The 18,029-nt window shown below is 47.8% G+C and overlaps 1 protein-coding gene and 1 long non-coding RNA gene across 5 annotated transcripts in view; one reads left to right on the top strand and one right to left on the bottom strand.

The window, feature by feature from the left end:
- Positions 1 to 4,496: 4,496 nt before the first annotated feature.
- Positions 4,497 to 6,519, bottom strand: LOC118900000. Of its 2 annotated transcripts, none has more exons than XR_005021027.1 (3): positions 6,472 to 6,519; positions 5,078 to 5,258; positions 4,497 to 4,710 (listed from the first exon to the last, which is right to left on the bottom strand). It is a non-coding gene; the product is annotated as an uncharacterized LOC118900000 (long non-coding RNA). The 2 variants fall into 2 exon arrangements; XR_005021028.1 differs by lacking the exon at positions 6,472 to 6,519 and adding an exon at positions 6,276 to 6,461.
- Positions 6,520 to 6,724: 205 nt separating this feature from the next.
- The window catches only part of ABTB2 (ankyrin repeat and BTB domain containing 2), a 181,451-nt gene continuing 170,146 nt past the window's right edge, over positions 6,725 to 18,029 (top strand). For 2 of the 3 annotated variants that reach the window (XM_036862111.1, XM_036862110.1), the window contains exon 1: positions 6,727 to 8,019. In XM_036862111.1, coding sequence (XP_036718006.1) covers positions 7,137 to 8,019 — 883 coding nt within the window. In that variant the 5' untranslated portion in view covers positions 6,727 to 7,136. Of the gene's footprint in view, positions 8,020 to 18,029 lie in introns of all 3 variants that reach the window. The other variant, XR_005021026.1, reaches the window with a different exon arrangement.

Genomic DNA, 18,029 nt, shown 5'->3' with positions numbered 1-18,029 from the left:
GGTCTGGGAAGATCCCACATGCCACGGAGCATCTAAGCCCGTGCACCACAACTACTGAGCCTGCGATCTAGAGCCTGCGCTCTAGAGCCTGCGAGCCACAACTACTGAGCCCATGTGCCTAGAGCCCGTGCTCCGCAACAAGAAAAGCCACCAGAATGAGAAGCCCGCACACCACAGTGAAGAGTGGTCCCTGCTCGCCGCAACTAGAGAAAGCCTGCGTGCAGTGGCGAAGACCCAATGCAGCCAAACATAAATAAATTAAATACATTTTTAAAAATAAATAAATAAATAAAAATAAATTAGTCACAGAGACGAAATGTACAGCATGGAGAATATAGTCAATATTGTAATATCTTTGTATGGTGACAGATGGCAACTAGACTTACCGTGGTGATCATTTTGTAATGTATAGAAATATTGAATCACTAGGTTGTGCACTCAGGACTAATGTTGTGTTGCTGTAGGTCAATTATACTTCAATTCAAATACATACATACATACATACCTACATAACGGGGAGTGGGAATCATCTGGGAATACTTGTTAAAAATACTTTTACCTGAATCACACTCCAGGCTTACTGAATCAGGTCCTCCAGGAAAGGGGACTGGGACTTTAAATTTGTAATAAGAATGCCAGATAAATCTTAAAAGTTGAATGTTTAGTAAATATTGCAGAGTTAAATGTCATATTTAACTCTAGGTATTTTCCATGCCAAGATAGAAGAACACAATTGCAGTTAATTGATAACCGGTGTATAGGACATCCAGATGTGGGGATTTGGCAATAGTCCCTGGGTTTTCTGTCTTGTAGTTTTAATTCAGCTCTGCAGCTTTAAGTTCCAGCCCATATCCCTTAAAATTCCAACCCCAGGCTCTTTTTTTTTTTTTTTTTTTAAATTTTTATTTATTTATTTATTTATTTATGGCTGTGTTGGGTCTTCGTTTCTGTGCGAGGGCTTTCTCTAGTTGTGGCAAGCGGGGGCCACTCTTCATCGCAGTGCGCAGGCCTCTCACTATCGCGGCCTCTCATTGCGGGGCACAGGCTCCAGACGCGCAGGCTCAGTAGTTGTGGCTCACAGGCTTAGTTGCTCCGCGGCATGTGGGATCTTCCCAGACCAGGGCTCGAACCCGTGTCCCCTGCATTGGCAGGCGGATTCTCAACCACTGCGCCACCAGGGAAGCCACCAACCCCAGGCTCTTGAAGGCTTCATCTCTAATAACAGCTATCAAATCTATGACACCAACTGCTTAACAGGCAGAACTCCCTCTTGGAGAGACTCCTTCCTCCCCATCTTGTTTGTTTTGTGAAACTTTTTACTCGTGCCTGCACCCCCACGCACTCCACCTCCTTTTCTCCTGTGGACCAATGCCCTAGGTTTATATTTACCTTTGGAATCACATTTGTGTCCAACAGAATCACCAAAATCCAGCTTTGTGCAGGGGTCAGATGGTGAACCTTGCCCTGTTCTGGGATTTATCTGGATTCCTTCCAAGGGTCCTGCCCTACCACCACTGCCTGAGGAGACACATAAACAATGGAGTTGTCTTTTCTGCTTCAGGTTAAATAAAAAATCCCAATCACTTTACAACAGTTCTGCCGGGGATGGGGAGAGTTCTCTGCCCAGTTAAGTCTGAGATATACTAGGTCAAAAAAATATAAACAGAATCTTAAATAAAATATTGCATCATGAATATAGTAGAGGGAGAAACACAGTGCAAAATTTCTCAAACTTAACTATTGAATCCTTTTTCACAGACTATCTCATGAGACCATTCAGCAGAACACGCTTTGGAAAAGTGTATTTTTTCCCCTTAGTCATCTTGGGGGCTCTTTGTGTCAAATGAACTGTATGTCTCTTTATTTTTTATTTATTTAATTTTATTTTTTACAAGTAGAACTTCTTATTTGGAAAGTTTTGGCACTATCATGTACAGGAATGCAAAAATTTTTTAATTGAAGTATCACTGATTTACAGTGTTGTGTTAGTTTCGGGTGTACAGCAAAGTAATTTAGATATATATATATAGGTATATATATATATATGTATATAGATAGATAGATAGATAGATAGATAGATAGATAGATGTACTCTTTTTCAGATTCCTTTCCTTTATAGTTTATTACAAAATACTGAGTACAGTTCCCTGTGCTATACAGTAGGTCTTTGTTGGTTACCTATTTTATACATAGTAGTGTGTATATGCTAATTCCAAACACCTAATTTATCCCTCCCCCACTTTCCCCTTTGGTAATCATAAGTTTGTTTTCTATGTCTGTGGGTCTATTTCTGTTTTGTCTGTATGTCTCTTTAGTTTTGAGGTCCAGAAAACGATACCTGTGTCAGGAATGGGCTACCTTAGGTTACATGGAACAGAAGGATTACCTCACAGTTTCCACACCATTGGTGCTTTTTCAATAGCTGAGTGTTCTGCTTGAAATTCAGCTACAAAGCTTTTCTGCTAACCATGGCACACTCGTCTACCTACCAGCACCTTTGTCAGCTCTCCTGGCATTCCACACAGTATTTCCTTCCTTGCAATTGTACCATTCCTCCTCTACATGCATCAATCTGTGTGGTGAGTCAATGACCTGGCAATGGCCCTTGGTCAGTGGTTTTTGAAAAGCTCCACAAAGCATGTTTTGCAGAAGAGTTAGTCTCATATGCCCATTTCTACACATTGGCCACACTTTTATTTATGGCAGGGACCTTGTCTAATGCACCTCTACTGTACCTAGCCCAGTTCTAGACCCAGTAGGTGTTCAATAAATGTTGCTGAAAGGATGTACCAAACATGATCCATAAACTAAATTAAAACTTGGTCACTCTCCAAAGTCAAGGTCATAATCTACCTTTCTCATAAGAGAGTTCTATCTGTACTTAAATAGTTGGGATTATTAACCCCTTCTCTTTCAAGATAAATTCTACAGTATTTTGTTCTCTAACCTTCACACTGTTTTTGATTTTGTAAGAAACTGTATAACAAATATGAGACCTTGCCCAAGATAAAGTTTCTACATTTTATTTCAAGCTCCTGCCTTACATAACTTTCGCATAGGCAATCCCAGATCTGTTTTTTAATTTCTCACTCCACTGGGAATTCTCCCAATATTTGCTATGGTTTCATCATGTTCTTATTAACTTGTCCAGCCACATGACAGTTGTTTTTCTTCAAAGATTATGTTTGGGCCAGGCCTGAGTTGAGAAAGTGGGTCTGCTTTCTCTTCTTCTAATATAATTTGCATTCCTAAGGTTAAACACATTACTACCAGATTGCCTTAATTAACCACATACATATATGTAAGAAGCCATGTCAGGACTTCCCTGGTTGCACAGTGGTTGGGAATCTGCCTGCCAATGCAGGGGACACGGGTTCCAGCCCTGGTCGGGAAGATCCCACATGCCATGGAGCAACTAAGCCCGTGTGCCACAACTACTGAGCCTGCGCTCTAGAGCCCGCAAGCCACGGCTACTGAGCCCCCATGCCACAACTACTGAAGCCCACATGCCTAGAGCCTGTGCTCTGCAACAAGAGAAGCCACCACAGTGAGAAGCCTGTGCATCACAACGAAAAGTAGCCCCCACTCGCCGCAACTAGAGAAAGCCCGCACACAGCAAAAAAACCCAACGTGGCCAAAAATAAATAAATAAAAAATAAATAAATTTATATAAAAAAAAGAAGCCATGTCCATTCTTTCCTTGATCCAAAGTTTTGTACTTCATCCGGCTTGCCAACTTCCCAAAAGATTAACTGAAATCAGTTGGCTCGTGTTTAAAACGGTTCAGTGTATCTTGTCCTCTACCACTATCTCTCTTCCTCTCTTTCTTTCTCCCCCATCACACAAAACACAAACACAAGCACACTCTGGGTTTATTTGTACCTCCAGTCCTCAAGCAGACTATAGAACTCTTTGGGGAATATATCAAACGCAAGAGATCTACAGTCTTAATTGTCTTTCATAACTTTCTAGCCCCTTTACCAGATGTTTCCATAAAGATTTTTCTTTCTTTGTTTTAATGGTGAAAATTAAAAGACACATTTCAGTATGTCTCTAAAAGATAAGAACATTTAATAAACATAACCACACTACCATTACCACATCAAAAAACTAACAATGATTTCATAATAGCAAATATTCCAATAGTTTCATAAGGTCAAATATTTATTGATTAAAAAAAAACCCGGGGCTTCCCTTGGTGGCGCAGTGGTTGAGAATCTGCCTGCCAATGCAGGGGAGACGGGTTCGAGCCCTGGTCCGGGAAGACCCCACATGCCGCGGAGCAACTAGGCCCGTGAGCCACAATTACTGAGCCTGCGCGTCTGGAGCCTGTGCTCCGCAATAAGAGAGGCCGCAATAATGAAAGGCCCGCGCACCGCGATGAAGAGTGGCCTCCACTTGCCGCAACTAGAGAAAGCCCTCGCACAGAAACGAAGACCCAACACAGCCATAAATAAATAAATAAATAAATAAAAATTGTATAACTTAAAAAAAAAAAAACCTACAAATTCCAAATAAATTCCACACATTGTGATTGGCTGATATGTCTTCTAAGTCTTTTTCAGTGTATAGGTTTCCTCTCCATCTCTTTCTTTCCTTGTAATTTACTAACGGAACTCAGTTGTTTGTCCAGTAGCGTTTCCAGCCGCTGAATTTTGCTGAACAAATCCTTGTGGTGCAATTTAACATTCACAGCATTCTGAAATTTGGCTGTAGGCATGTTTGATTATTTTTACACTTCAAGTCATCAAGTAACTTGAATATATTAAGATAAATCCCATCTGCTCTTTTCCCCCAAGAAATATTCCAGATAGTTTCCTAGATAACCTTTCCATTCAGTAAGTCCCGTCCTAAATTTCCAGCTGTCATTTTCGTTACTTTTTAAGGATGCACACAACAAAATGAAAAGAAAAAAGAAAAGAAAAGAAAAGAAAAAAACCCAAACAAAAAAACTTTCCCGAATTTTTTTCCTGTAAACATCCATTAGAGGGCGACATTTGCCTTAGTATTATATTTCCCCTAATAAATATTAAATTACATCCGATTTTCGCATTTTTGACAAGTGGAACCTCCTTACCTACTTCGACTTCTCATCTCTTGTTCTATAAGATGTAGTCACACCTTGTGTCCTCTCTTGATTTGGTCCCTGCGGACTTGTTCGTATGAGTACTTCCATCCTTGACGCCATTCCCAGCCCTAACCATGAGGCGGCGGTATTGCATAAATAAAGATGCGCAGGAAGACAAAATTAAGCCAAACTGCCAAAGAAAAAGGAGTTTCACAGGGAAAGGGCCATTAATTTAAGAAGGAAAGAGACAAACCAGACATTTCTAGTTCGTATCCAACTCACGGCCCAAGGTCAGCACCGTGTGAGATACAGCACAAAGGAGCTATTCAAGAGCGCGGGAGGAGGCTGACTTGGGGGAAACGCGTTCACAGTCTCCTCCTTGATTTTGCGGTTCCACTGGAGGAGGCATATGCACATTCGTGCACGTGTGTGTGAATAGTTACAGGACAGCAGCGGGACGGAGTGGGACCGCGCATGGATCTTCTGGAACCAATCGAACTTTGACCGCCGCTGAACACGCGCCTGAGACAGGTTTACAAGGGTGCTGCTTGGAGGTCAGCTCTCATTTTACCCGGCAAGGAAAGCGAGTCCTGAGGGGGGCAGATAACTCGCCCAAGGGCACACCGTTAGGAAGAGGTGCATTCAGCCAGGTGTTCCGAGCGCAGGCCAGTGCTAGGGAGGGACGTTTCTCACCTTCGCACACCCATTACACACGTGTGTAACAACCCCCCACCCCCCGCACACATACACACAATCGGACACTGGCTCCTCGGACAGGAAGGATCCAACACAGCAAGCGGTATTGTACAGTTGTTACAGCGAAGACACAGACACTTGAGAATCTGATCAGTTAGAGCCCTCTCCCCGAGTAATACTCAGACTACTGCATGTGTAATACTGCAAGTGGCGGGGGTGGGGGGGGCGGAATCGCAGGCCTCCTGGAGCCCGTCCATTTATCAGATGCCAGATTAGGGAGAGATTGGTCTGATTGGAGTTTAGAGAGCACCGTAAAGAAAACCACAGGGATCTGGGAAGAGAAGCAAACAGGGGCGTCCCTCCTCCCTCCCCAACTTCACTGGAGTTTCGTCTGGAAGAAGGGAGGGCCTTGGCAGAAAGTCTTAGGAGAGAAGTGGAGCGACTGGCTTGGGTCCCCTCCCCCATGCCGCTGTGCCCTCCCCCAGTCCCACCTTCCTCGCTCCCTACCCACACTCAACTCGCTGGCGTCGGTGTTCGGCAGCACAGGGCTTGAAAGGGAGCTGCGAACGCCCAAAGCCTGGACGACGGGAAAGGGGCAGCGCACAGTGGCTTTTCCTTCACATTTTTCTTTAATTCGTCAGCTCCCGAGCCTAACGTTTCGATCCCTCCTTTCCCAGTCTCTGCTCCCCACCTCCCAGCTCACTCACTCGCCTTCTCTTCCCCCTCCTCCACCGTCCTCCCGTCAGCTCTACCAGCCCTCGGCCTCCAGCCCCGCCTCCGCCGCCGAGGGGTTTTACCCGCGGCGGAGTGAAATCTGCATAGTGACCGCCTCTGTGGGAGATCATTGGTGCAGCCCCTGCCCGTCGCGGCCGATGATTGGTGGGCTGCCCCGCGTTATTTGCATGCCGGTGGCGGCCGAGTACCTAGCCCGTGCGGGCGGCCGGCGCCGCGCAGAAGTTTGTCGAGCGCTTCCTCACCGGTTGGTTCTGTACTCGCACAGCTCTCGGAGCCGCCTCCTTCTGCTGCCGCCGCCCTGTTCTCTCGGGATTCCTTCTCCGCGGAAGATAGACGCTTTGCTTGAGAGAAGTTGAAGTGGGCCAGGGGGAGTGCCGAGGAGGAGCGGCGGGGGGCCGTTCCAGTGACGGCTTCGAGTCCAGACGCCGGGAGCGTGGGGCTCCGGCCGCCGCGAATCTCGCCCACCTTCCCGCGGCCGCCGGGTGGGCGGGCGGGCGATGCGGCCGCCGAGCCCCGCGGCGCCGAGAGGAAAGAGGGCGCCCCGGAGAGCCTAGAGCTTGTTTCTGCCCACTTGGGGAAGGACGCATGGAGTTGTGAGCACCCCTCGCTCGGCGAGGCCGCCCCCGGCAGGCTCCCCATGGCCGGGACGTACAGCTCCACCTTGAAGACGCTGGAGGACTTGACCTTGGACTCCGGGTATGGGGCCGGGGACTCGTGCCGCTCGCTCAGCCTCTCGTCCTCCAAGTCCAACTCGCAGGCACTCAACTCTTCGGCGCAGCAGCACCGCGGGGCGGCCTGGTGGTGCTACTCCGGCTCCATAAACAGCCGCCACAACAGCTGGGACACGGTGAACACGGTGCTGCCCGAGGACCCCGAAGTGGCCGACCTCTTCTCGCGCTGCCCGCGCCTCCCCGAGCTGGAGGAGTTCCCTTGGACCGAGGGAGACGTGGCCCGGGTGCTTCGCAAAGGTGCCGGCGGCCGGCGGCAGCCCCTGTTCTCCGCCGAGGCGGTTAGGCGCCTGGCGGGGCTGCTCCGCCGGGCGCTCATCCGTGTGGCCCGCGAGGCGCAGCGCCTGAGCGTGCTGCACGCCAAGTGCACCCGCTTCGAGGTGCAGAGCGCCGTGCGCCTGGTGCACAGCTGGGCGCTGGCCGAGAGCTGCGCGCTGGCCGCCGTCAAGGCGCTGTCCCTGTACAGCATGAGCGCGGGCGACGGGCTGCGCCGGGGCAAGTCGGCGCGCTGCGGCCTCACCTTCTCGGTTGGCCGCTTCTTCCGCTGGATGGTGGACACCCGCATCTCCGTGCGCATCCACGAGTACGCGGCCATCTCGCTCACCGCCTGCATGGAGAATCTGGTGGAGGAGATCCGGGCCAGGGTGCTGGCCAGCCAGAGCCCCGACGGTGGAGGGGCCGGAGGCGGGGAGGTGTCCGCTGAGGCCCTGGAGATGGTCATCAACAATGATGCCGAGCTCTGGGGCGTCCTGCAGCCCTATGAGCATCTCATCTGCGGCAAGAACGCCAATGGTAAGCACGCGGGCCCCCGACCCATGGACGGGGTGGGGGAGAAGTCGGACATGAGTTACCCAGGGGGTGAATTTCCTAGGACGAAGGAAATTCAAGACCTGAGAGAAAGCTTTCGGTCTACGGGTGGAGGAGTTCATTAAAGGGTCTTTCCCGAGATTGTTCTTTCAGCGACTGACTTTTGGAGGGCAAAGTCGTGGTTGATCTTCTACTTTCTGTTCTGCGTCGTGTTGTCGCTACTGGGGGCTGTTCACTGATTGAACCTCTTGACCAAGCCATCCCTGAACCTCTCTTGGCGTGAAGCTTACTGCCCCGTCGCTCTCTGCCTTGCTTGACGGATCTGTAGTTGGCGTCTCTCCCCACAGCTGGGCAGTTCGACTGTGGTTCTGTCCCGGTTCTCTCCAGTCCAGTAGCAGTAGCCAGAGGGCCCAAACTCTTAAGACCTGAGCCTTGGGTAAGTGGGATGGGAGGAAGGGAGCAGGAAGCCTAGGACCTTGGTGCTGCCACCTTGGGCTTTGCTGGACTGAAACATGCCTTTCAGGCCCTCTCCTGGAAGGTGGAGTGGTACTGGTGGGTTCTTAACTCTATGTGCCCAGAGCGATGGAACCTGGTGACTCCTGAATCCCATTCCCAGAAAGGGAACCACATCCTAGCTCCCAGGGCCTGACTTTCAAAGCTGTCACCAACCAAGTGAGCAATTGATTAAAACCCTGTGTTGTATTATATTAAATGCACAACCTTATGGACTTTCCTGAAAGAAACCAAGACCCAGTCAGTAAACCACGCTATTGGGAAGAGGAGTGGGGGGATGGGCAGTGGCATGGTGTCAAGTCCGGGAAAGAAACCATTAGGTAGTTGCATTTCTCTGAAGGATGACATAGCTTCAGTGCAGAAGGTGGTAGGGAAGCACTTGACCTTTTCCCTTGAAAGGTTACGGTGTGACATACATTCAACAGTAAACTGCCTACCAGACTCCAACTTCAGGAGTCAGCAAACCATCAGTTATTTGGAATGGTACTTTGGCTAGACATCCTTGCAATCTGATTGGAAGGCCATTTTGGGGGCAGCATTCAGTGGCAAGTAAGTTGTCAGTGGAAGAGGCCATGTGGGTATTGGAATGCCATAAAGGGAGTCATATTTAAATGTGGTTTAACATAATCATAATAGCTAAAATTTTAAATTAGCACTTAATGTGTCAGTCACTGTTCTTAGCACTTTATATGTTAACTTAAGTAATCTGTAGGTACCTATAGTATTATCCCCATTATACAGATGGGGAAACCGAGGTACCCGTCAGTTAAATAATTAACCCAAGATTACACAGATATTAAGTGACAGGGTGGAATTTGAACCCAGGCAGGCTCCAGAGTTCGAGCTTTTAGCCACTAGAGGAGAAGAAGCAGCTTTGTTTTCACTGGTCCAATTTTCAAGGAGAGCACTTGACATCCTAAGGCCTCATTTTGAAGACAGTCTGCATTTACCAGTGTGGCTGACTTTGACTTTCATGGGTTTTGTTTTCAATTCTGGCACTGCCAAAAGGAGAAGCCTGGAATGGAAGGAAGAGCATTCGCCTTTTAATTTTCCTCCTCTTAGGTCAGAGTTGAGGTCAGTCCAGAATCTCAGCTGATATTGTCACAGCTGATAATTGTGTTTACCCTCCAGGTTTGTGGCATCAGCATGGGGAACACAGCCCCAGGAGAGGAAGCGGAGGGCAGGGGGATTTCCATCTGGTTGTCATAGCCCAGGGGGAAGCGTTCTGAACTTTTGGCTGAGGGGAGGCCCAGACTGAACTCAGAGAAGTGAAGACTCTTGAGGGAAAAAACAAAGGCCTATAACCCTATAAACCAGACTAGAATGAAGGAGGATAATGGGTGGCAGAGAAACAAAGCCAAAACAAAAACATGCCCTTCATGCACAACTGGTGCCGCTCAGGTGGAGGAACTTCTCAGTTTTTCTAACTGTAAACTGAGGCTATTAAGAGCAGCTGCCTCTCCAGGGTCCTCTGAAAATGCAGAGTCGTGAGAAATTGCTAGAACACAGGTGTCTTCCACTAAAGGGCTATCCCAAAGGGCCCTAGGTTTCTTATCTAGGGTCATCACTCCTTGGGATTTTCTTCACCGGATGGGGTTTTGACCCTATAATTTTACCTCTTCCCTCCCATCCTCCACCCCAAACAATTCTTCTTAAGCCATGCAAGACAGCAGGACTCTATGTGACAGACAACACATCTCCGGGATGTTCCGAGCAAACGTGTCCCTCCGTACATTCCTTGGTCTCCAGGGAGCTCTCCTGCAAGACAGGTGGCCATTCGCTTCCCCTGAGTTACATGGATGCTCATTTTTTATACATGAAAACCTGAGGGTGGCTCCAGTAAACAATAACCAGGCTGATTTATTGTCTCTTTAGACAAAGTGAAATGAATGTTTAGTAGAGGCACAGTGAATTACTTATGCCTCAAAGCTGACTTCACAGGGAAGCATAAACTGCTTAGGAAAGAAATGGAGAGATCCTAAACCTTTGTTGTACTAAAATAAGCCGAGGCCAGCAAGGTTACCATCTATACAGCTGAAGACTAAGTGGGAAATGGCTACGCACGGGAGGGAGTGTGCTGGTTCGAAGTCTTGTCCTGCTGGTCTTCCCTTTATAGTATATATTTCTTGTTGTTATGCCTGCTAATTATACAGCATGGACACATGCATTTGAGTCAGCTATATAGGGCTCTTAAACTTTTAATGTCTTCCAACCAGGAATTTAAGACCCCTAATCCATCTAATCCCATCCATTACTCAGAGTGCTGGGCAAATATGGTTTCGCTCAGCCCAAGATGGATGATAAAATTTCTATGGTGTTTATAAAACATGATCTCAGCTTCGTAGAGCAGCAGGAGTTATATATTGCTTGCTCATTTGGTATCTATGTCCCTGTTCCCAGGGCAATGTCATTAAGTGATGATATCTTCCTTGTGGGAAGTAGAGAAACCACTTTAATAGGGCAATATTTATAAACATGGATCTGGTAGAAAATAGAAACTTTTCTCATCTACTTTCTCTCTCTCTCTCTCTCTCTCATCGTTGTACATCAGTTCGATGCTGAGCCATCACTTCAGGGTTTCTTCTTGGTCACTTTTCTTACTAAGCTTTCATGAATGTCCATGGCATTAGAGAAAATCCCCTTCCATTTGGAGACTCTAGGTTAAATGATAGGATTTTGGTGAGAATATTCCTGCTCCAAAGCAGTAACCAGGATGTACATGAAGGTAGCTCTATCATAATGGTAAGGAGCAAAAACTTTGGAATCACAGTGAGGATTTGAAGCGCACCTCTGCTGTTTATATGAGTGACCTGGGGCATATTTCTTAACCGTTCTAAGCCTCAATTTTGTTAAATGGGGGTTAATCACAGCACCTAATTCTTAAGGTTGATGAGGATTAGGTGATATCCTAGATTTAAGGATCGTAGCACATAGTAAATGCTTAATAAATAGTTGCAGTTCATTCAACAAATATTTATTGAGCACTGACCCTGCCTGCACCACAGTTAAAAGTGCTGTGGATTAAGTTGGGGGATGGGGAGGTTCCTCCTCTCATGAAGTTTACAAACTAATGGAGGAGACAAGGAGAAAATGAACAAATAGGGATTTACTTTTAGCAGTAAGTGTTACTAACAACAACAGAAAACATAGTAATAGGATAGTGTGACTGGGGCTAATTTAAATGACAGCCAAGGGGGGCCTCTCTGAAATTTCATTAGTAGTAGGTAATATATCAATACTGCTGATGTCTAAGGATCACTCATCAAAAAAAAAAAAAAGTGACTGAGGACCTTTCTGAATTATTCAGTTATTTATCAGCTGAGGCAGAGTCCCAACAATCTCATTTGCAGCCGAGAAATGAAAGGGCTGCATCTACAGCAGGGCTGAAAACTCTTCTAGTTGTAGGATTCATTTAACAGGGAGATCATAGGATGGATTTCCATTGAGATAATCAACTCCAGGAGCAAGGGTTAATTGAGCCGCTAGTTGCTGTTTAATCAGTTTCCACACCTGGGTAGTCTGGGCTGCGGTGGCAGCTTCCCTCCTCTCTGACTGTTTTATTGAAGCCCAGAGAGCTGGTAAAACTGAAACAAAGCAAGCTTTGGAAATGCAAACTTTTTTTTTTCCTTGAATGCCTGAGAAATGCAAGCCAGCCTTAAGTAGTTAGAAGAACAAGGCAGGCGGGGATGTTCTGTTTCCTCCAGGAGGTTTTACCTGCCTCTGTGCCCGACTGAAGGGCCACCTCTCTGTGAATTTACACAGCACTCAGGGCAGATTCTTGAACTGTTTCCTGTTTGTGTCTCTCCCATCACACTGTAGACTCAAAGGCATCACTTTCTCCCCTGTGCCTCGCATGGGGTCTGGCACACAGTAGAGGCTTCATGAATGGCAGTCAGGCCAATGATTGATCCCACAATACAAAATGTTCAATTCCAGATACTTCATTTGAAATCCTTCAACCCCTCAGAAGAACCTTCCCCTGTTTCTACCATGGCAGAGAATTTCAAGTTCTTGACGAATAGAGGCAGCGTTTTGGAGTGTACCCAAACCACAGGGACGTCATTCAAACTTTTGATCCCCTAATTTTGAGCAGGGTTCCCAAGGTCACCTGTGCTAAGTAAAGATAAATGGGAGGGATTTCAGGTGTGTGGGGGGGGCTTCCTTCAGTGTGCAGTGCCCATAGTGGGCGTTTCACAGCAGAAGTCTGATGGGCAACAGATAGATCCACAGGAAGATTGAGTTGAAAGACAGAGGCACTCAGTTCCCCTAAGAATAGCAATACCAATCCCACCTTGCCTGCAGAGCTGCCCTAGAGGGCAATTTGTTGATGACTATTGCTTAGAAGAGGGTGCATCTGTGTTGCACCCCATCTGCCTCCAATCTGAGGATGGCACTAAGGCAATCAACTACCGAGACATTCCTGGGTCGCACAGACAACACCTAAGGTTCTAAAATAAACCAGATTGTAGAGCAATTATACTCCAATAAAGATAAAATAATAAAATAAGCCAGAGACACTGGGCTGCGAATCCTCAGGTTGGTCCTTATCCCATTTCCCCATCACTACCTGTCCTTCCCCAAGTAGGGCAGTGGGTGAATGCTTTGGCCTCTGTTTCCGCACTTCTACAGCTGTAATAATAGGCCTAACCTTTGCGCAGGTCCTTAAACCTTTTTATCTAGGATCTCGCCCGGTGCCCATAAAAATCCATCGATGGGATGCTCTTTCACAGAAGGGTCTCTGAGAGCCCAGGATTCACAGCTTGGTAATGGCCGGGCCAGGACCAAGCCCCATATCGCTCAAGCCCTAGGCCTGTGATGTTTCTGTGAAGAATCACGGAAACAAAGGTAATGAGGACCAGGGCAGTATTTTTCCCCTGCCAGTGGAGGCAAGGGTCAGACTCACAGCAGCACCTGCTATAGATCTTGCTTGTTAATGCCTGCTGCGTCCGGGGCTCTTTACATCCATTAGGCCAGAGAATCTTCACAACCAAGCTGAAGACCAGGCATCAAGGCCCAGGTGTGGATCTTCCTCCGAAGGATGCTGTGGTTGGCTGTTTAACTGCTGCTTGCTGACGGTCCCAGAGTGTGTCCTGCAGGTGCCATCCATTTTAAGGAGCCTTGATTGCTGCTCCTGAGGGGCGGGGAACTCTGCCGCCCAGGGAGGGCCTTACAAGTGTCAGCTGCTGGGCGATCAATAAGCTCAGCTGAATGGCAAAGCTGCCACCTCCATTGTGATTGTCTTCTAACGGCGGGGAGAGCCAGCCCGGAGAAGGAGGACATGCAGGAGGAAAGAACCCAAAGGGAGCCCGTGTTTAGGCCACTGGCCTCAGGGCACTCAACTCACTTGCTCTGGAGTTGGTGGAAAAGCCTTTATGAAGGGGCCTTTGATTTCCTCAGAGTCCACTACGGTTTCGGCTGAAATCTCAGTGCCAGGAGCACAGGGAGAGAAGGAATCCGCGTAGCGAGCACTGAGATGCTCTGGCTTTGAGGTCTGAGTTGGGCCCCAAGTTGCCTTGCTTCTTACAAAGGCCTGGAGCAAGTTGCTTCAAGTCTCCGACTATAAAGTGAGGGGCCGGCTCTTATACACGGGTGGTTGTGCCTGCGGGCATACTCATTGCTCCCAGGATGTCAGAGCTGCCTCTGGGTTGAGCGCTGAGAACATAGCACAGGGTAGGGCTGCCCGATGTCATTCCTGGCACCCTCCCTTTTGAGTTGTGTGATCCTGGGCAAGGTCAGTGCTGTGCCTTTGTTTCTTCCTCTATAACAGGATTTCTCAGCCTGTCACTGTGGCACTTTGGACTGGATAACTTTTGTTGCAGGACTGTCCTATGCCCTGTAGGAAGCTTAACAGCATCCCAGCCTCCACCCACTAGATGCCAGTAACACCCTCCCTCCCCCACCTCCAGCTGCCAGTAGTGACAATCAAAAATGTCTCCAGACATTGACAGAGGTCCCTTGAGGGGCAAAATCACCCCTGGTTGAGAAACACTGCTCTGTAATAGAACTGAAAAGAGTACCCAACTCATAGAATGTTTGTGGGATTTACTAAAAGTCTCTGTAAGGGACTTTGCACTGTGCCTGGCACATAAAATATTAATTCTAATCACTGCTATGTTTTTGCAAACTTGTGTTGGTTTGCAGCCAGTCATGTTCACTTTTGCCGAAGTGGGCATTTCTAGTGCAGGGGAGGATCGTGACCCAAATCCCAGAGCGATGAGTGTTAGTCACAAGGCTTTCCTTGGTGACTAATAGGTAGGAGGAAGTTACAGAATCTGGAAAAAGCACCTTTGCACCTTGCTCAGTTATGGCTGCATTGCCCTCAAGATGAAGCGGGCTAGCATTGGGCAGTGACATCTGACCTTCCCTCCAAGCTCAAGGCTGACCCTGCCAGGATGACAGTGATGGTGCAAACTCAACGCTCCAGGCCCTGCAAAGTCATTCTGCTATGGGACCCTGCCCATCGCAGCTGCCAAGTCCTGAGCCACAGGGCAGCAGGTGTTTTGTGTTTTGCTGGCCTGTCATGTAAACATACTTTGTGATCTTCTTGCTTGTTTTAAAAAAGGCCTAAATGGTTTTGCAGCTTTGGCAGTAGGCTTGGAGCAGCTTGCCGAATTGGGAGGAGAGAAGCTGCAGAAACACAGCCCGAGTAAGCCTGAGGAATGCCACGCCGGCCTAGTTAATCGACTACTTGCCGAGCGCCAGCTACATCCAAGGCCATGGAGGAGGATGGGAATTGATCTTGCCTGTCAAGGAGTTTAGAATCTAGTAGGGAAAGCAGAGCATCTCCATGGATTCTTCCAAGGAAGTTTGGGGTCCCTGCATTCAAATGAGAGGGATGTTGCTGAGGCCTCATCTTTCCCACTGCCCATTGGGATGCTTTTCATGAGCTATTTCATTTAATCCTCCCAAGCCCCTCTGTAAGGTAGATATACTGTCCACCCCTTAGATGGGCACCTTGAAGTTCTGGTGACTGGAGAGCTCAAAGGGGAGAGGTGAGCCCTGGCTGGGTGTGAGGGAGGGAGTTGGGGCTGCTTTGTGGAGGGTGTGGCATGTGAGCCAGGGGCACTTGGGCAGGTGGAGCTGGGGCAGGGAAGGGAAGGTGGTGCAGAGAGCACGCAGGCTTGCAGGCAGAGGGAATGGTGTGAGCAAAGACATGGAAGCCAGAGTGTGTGTGTTGGAAAATGGCAAATGACCCTGTTTGGCTGGAAAGGTTCAGATGCATGATGAGGAGGAGCAGGGCAGATAACACAGTAAAGAGGAAAACTTTCCCACATCTTTTATCCAGATGTTAAGCAGCCTGCCAGAGTGCAGGAAGAGAGTTTTCCAAAACTCATTTTTATAATTCAGAAATGGAGTGTGTCTGCTCCCCAGCGCATCTTAACCACAGCCCCAGACCTCCCATTACCCCTCTTGTTGATTGAAAGGTTGACCTCAAAAATGCCCCTGGCCTCTGTCCTAGCAGTACAAGTAATGAAAGAAGACTTTCCCCGAGCAAACCTGGGCTGAGAGGGCCTGAAGAGCAAGACTGCCATCACCCTTGCTTCTCCCATGCAGTTTGGCTTCTGACTCGGTGTTTCTTGCAGGGCTCCGAACATAGCATTTCAGGCCAAAGCAATCCCCGTATGGAATGAAGGTCGGGGCTGGCACACCCATTAAATGAGGCTGTTGGACTGACTCTTGCCAAGGCAGAATTCTCAAACACAGAGGCAGAGAGGGACAGAAAACAGGGTAAGAGGGTCCCAGAACTTTGGTTGTGAGTCTGGCTTGATATCTTCAATTTCCAGTTTAGAGTTTATCATTTTGGAAAATAACAGCTCAGTTCTCAAAGAGGTTTAGTCACCTTCTAATTCTTGCTGAAGTTGTTTCCAGAGCATTGATAATAAAGATTTCAATCATCATGTTATATGTTTGATATTGTGGAACCACCTTATAGCTCAGTGCCGTCTGGAATGGACTCCCTAGGGTCCAGCTGAATTCCGCTGACAGTAATAAAATGTGATAGGTCATCAATGGCTTAGCCGATAACTCAGGTATTAGACCTTTTCCTGACCCCAGTGTTATAAAGGAATTTGTCATTTGGAAAAGAGAAATCTCATGAACATTTTACAAAAGTACATATATAAGTTATTTATGGTTAATGGTTTGGGACCCATCATTTGCTTTCTAAAAGTGAACTGGGTGGGGGGTTGGGAAGGGGGGTGGTCAGGCCCGTGATGGAAAAATCACACAGGCAAGCTGAACTTGGAAGTACCAGAGATAAAAGGTTAGGGGTGGGGAGAGATTAAAGTGGACCACAAAGAGGGTGAAACAGGTCTTTCAGTGCATGAAAATCATCCCTAAAATTGAGGCCAAGTTTTGCTGAAAATTTTAAAACTTTTTTTTTTAGTCTGTACCTTTTAAGATATGGAAAGCAATATTTGCTGTGAGGAGAGCTGTTCATAAACACAAGCCGAGGTTCACGGACCAAGCAGGTATACGTGCACAAGTGTCTGGGACAGTCCAGTTCAGAGAGTGAAGGATGTGGATCCAGAAGATTCTGGGTTGGAGCTTGGCCTCTCCATGACCTGGAGTGAATCACTCCATCTTCTTGGCTCTTTGTTACTTTATCTGTGGTGTGAAGAGGTTGGACTAGATTCTCCAACGGCTCTTCTATCTCCGATAACGTTTCCAGACCCCACATGGACACTGTGAAATCACTTTCCTAAGGTCGAGCCCTGTAATTATTATCCTTGGGAAAGAAGCAGCCCAGGATGGAGCTGGCCGCGCTCTTGGAGGATGGTCCGGGTAGTGGGACCAAATGCCGTCCTTTTTATATTGGGATTAACTATGATGACTCTACTTAGAGTTTTTTCTTTCCCCACTTGCCTCAGAAGGATGAGTTCTGTCTACTCTCGGCCAACCCACCCCTCCAGCACTCAGCAGCCGTGTCCAGGTCCTGGCAGGCCTGCTTGGTGGTGAGATTGGCCCCGAGGTGACTTCATGCAGCCGGTGTTTGCAGCCCGCCTATCTGACCTCGGATATTTATAGCAGGGAGCAGCTAGAAAAAAAAAAAAAAGAAATTAAATATGCTACACCCTTCTTTATACTATGTGGGACAGACAGACATTGTGAGGAATGTAGAAGGCAGGGTAGTATAATCCAGCAAGATATTTTTAAATGCTCTTGTTGCAGTTGGCAGGGCCGTTTTTTCAAAGGCAGGGAAAGTGAGAGTAAGTGAAAATGACAGGCTGGCAGGAATTCCAAGCCTGAGACGGGGAGCTCAGCACCCCAAACGGTACGGGCTCTGAACCCCGATTTACTGCAGTCACAGAGTTTGAGCAGGGCTTGGGGCGGTCCCCACCAGAGCTGGGTGAGTGGGGCAGCTTGTCCCTCTTCCCCATCAGCCCTTCCACTCTACAAGTCCCCAAGTTGAAGATTATAAAATGTTCAGGAGAAGGCAGAACACGTGGCCAAAAAAGAGTGGCTTCTGTGAAAACCAGAGG

Source organism: Balaenoptera musculus, chromosome 8 (genome assembly GCF_009873245.2).
Source record: "Balaenoptera musculus isolate JJ_BM4_2016_0621 chromosome 8, mBalMus1.pri.v3, whole genome shotgun sequence".
NCBI lineage: Eukaryota > Metazoa > Chordata > Mammalia > Artiodactyla > Balaenopteridae > Balaenoptera > Balaenoptera musculus.
The sequence above is the reverse complement of the archived record's forward strand: the minus strand, read 5'-3'. Positions and strand labels throughout refer to the sequence as shown.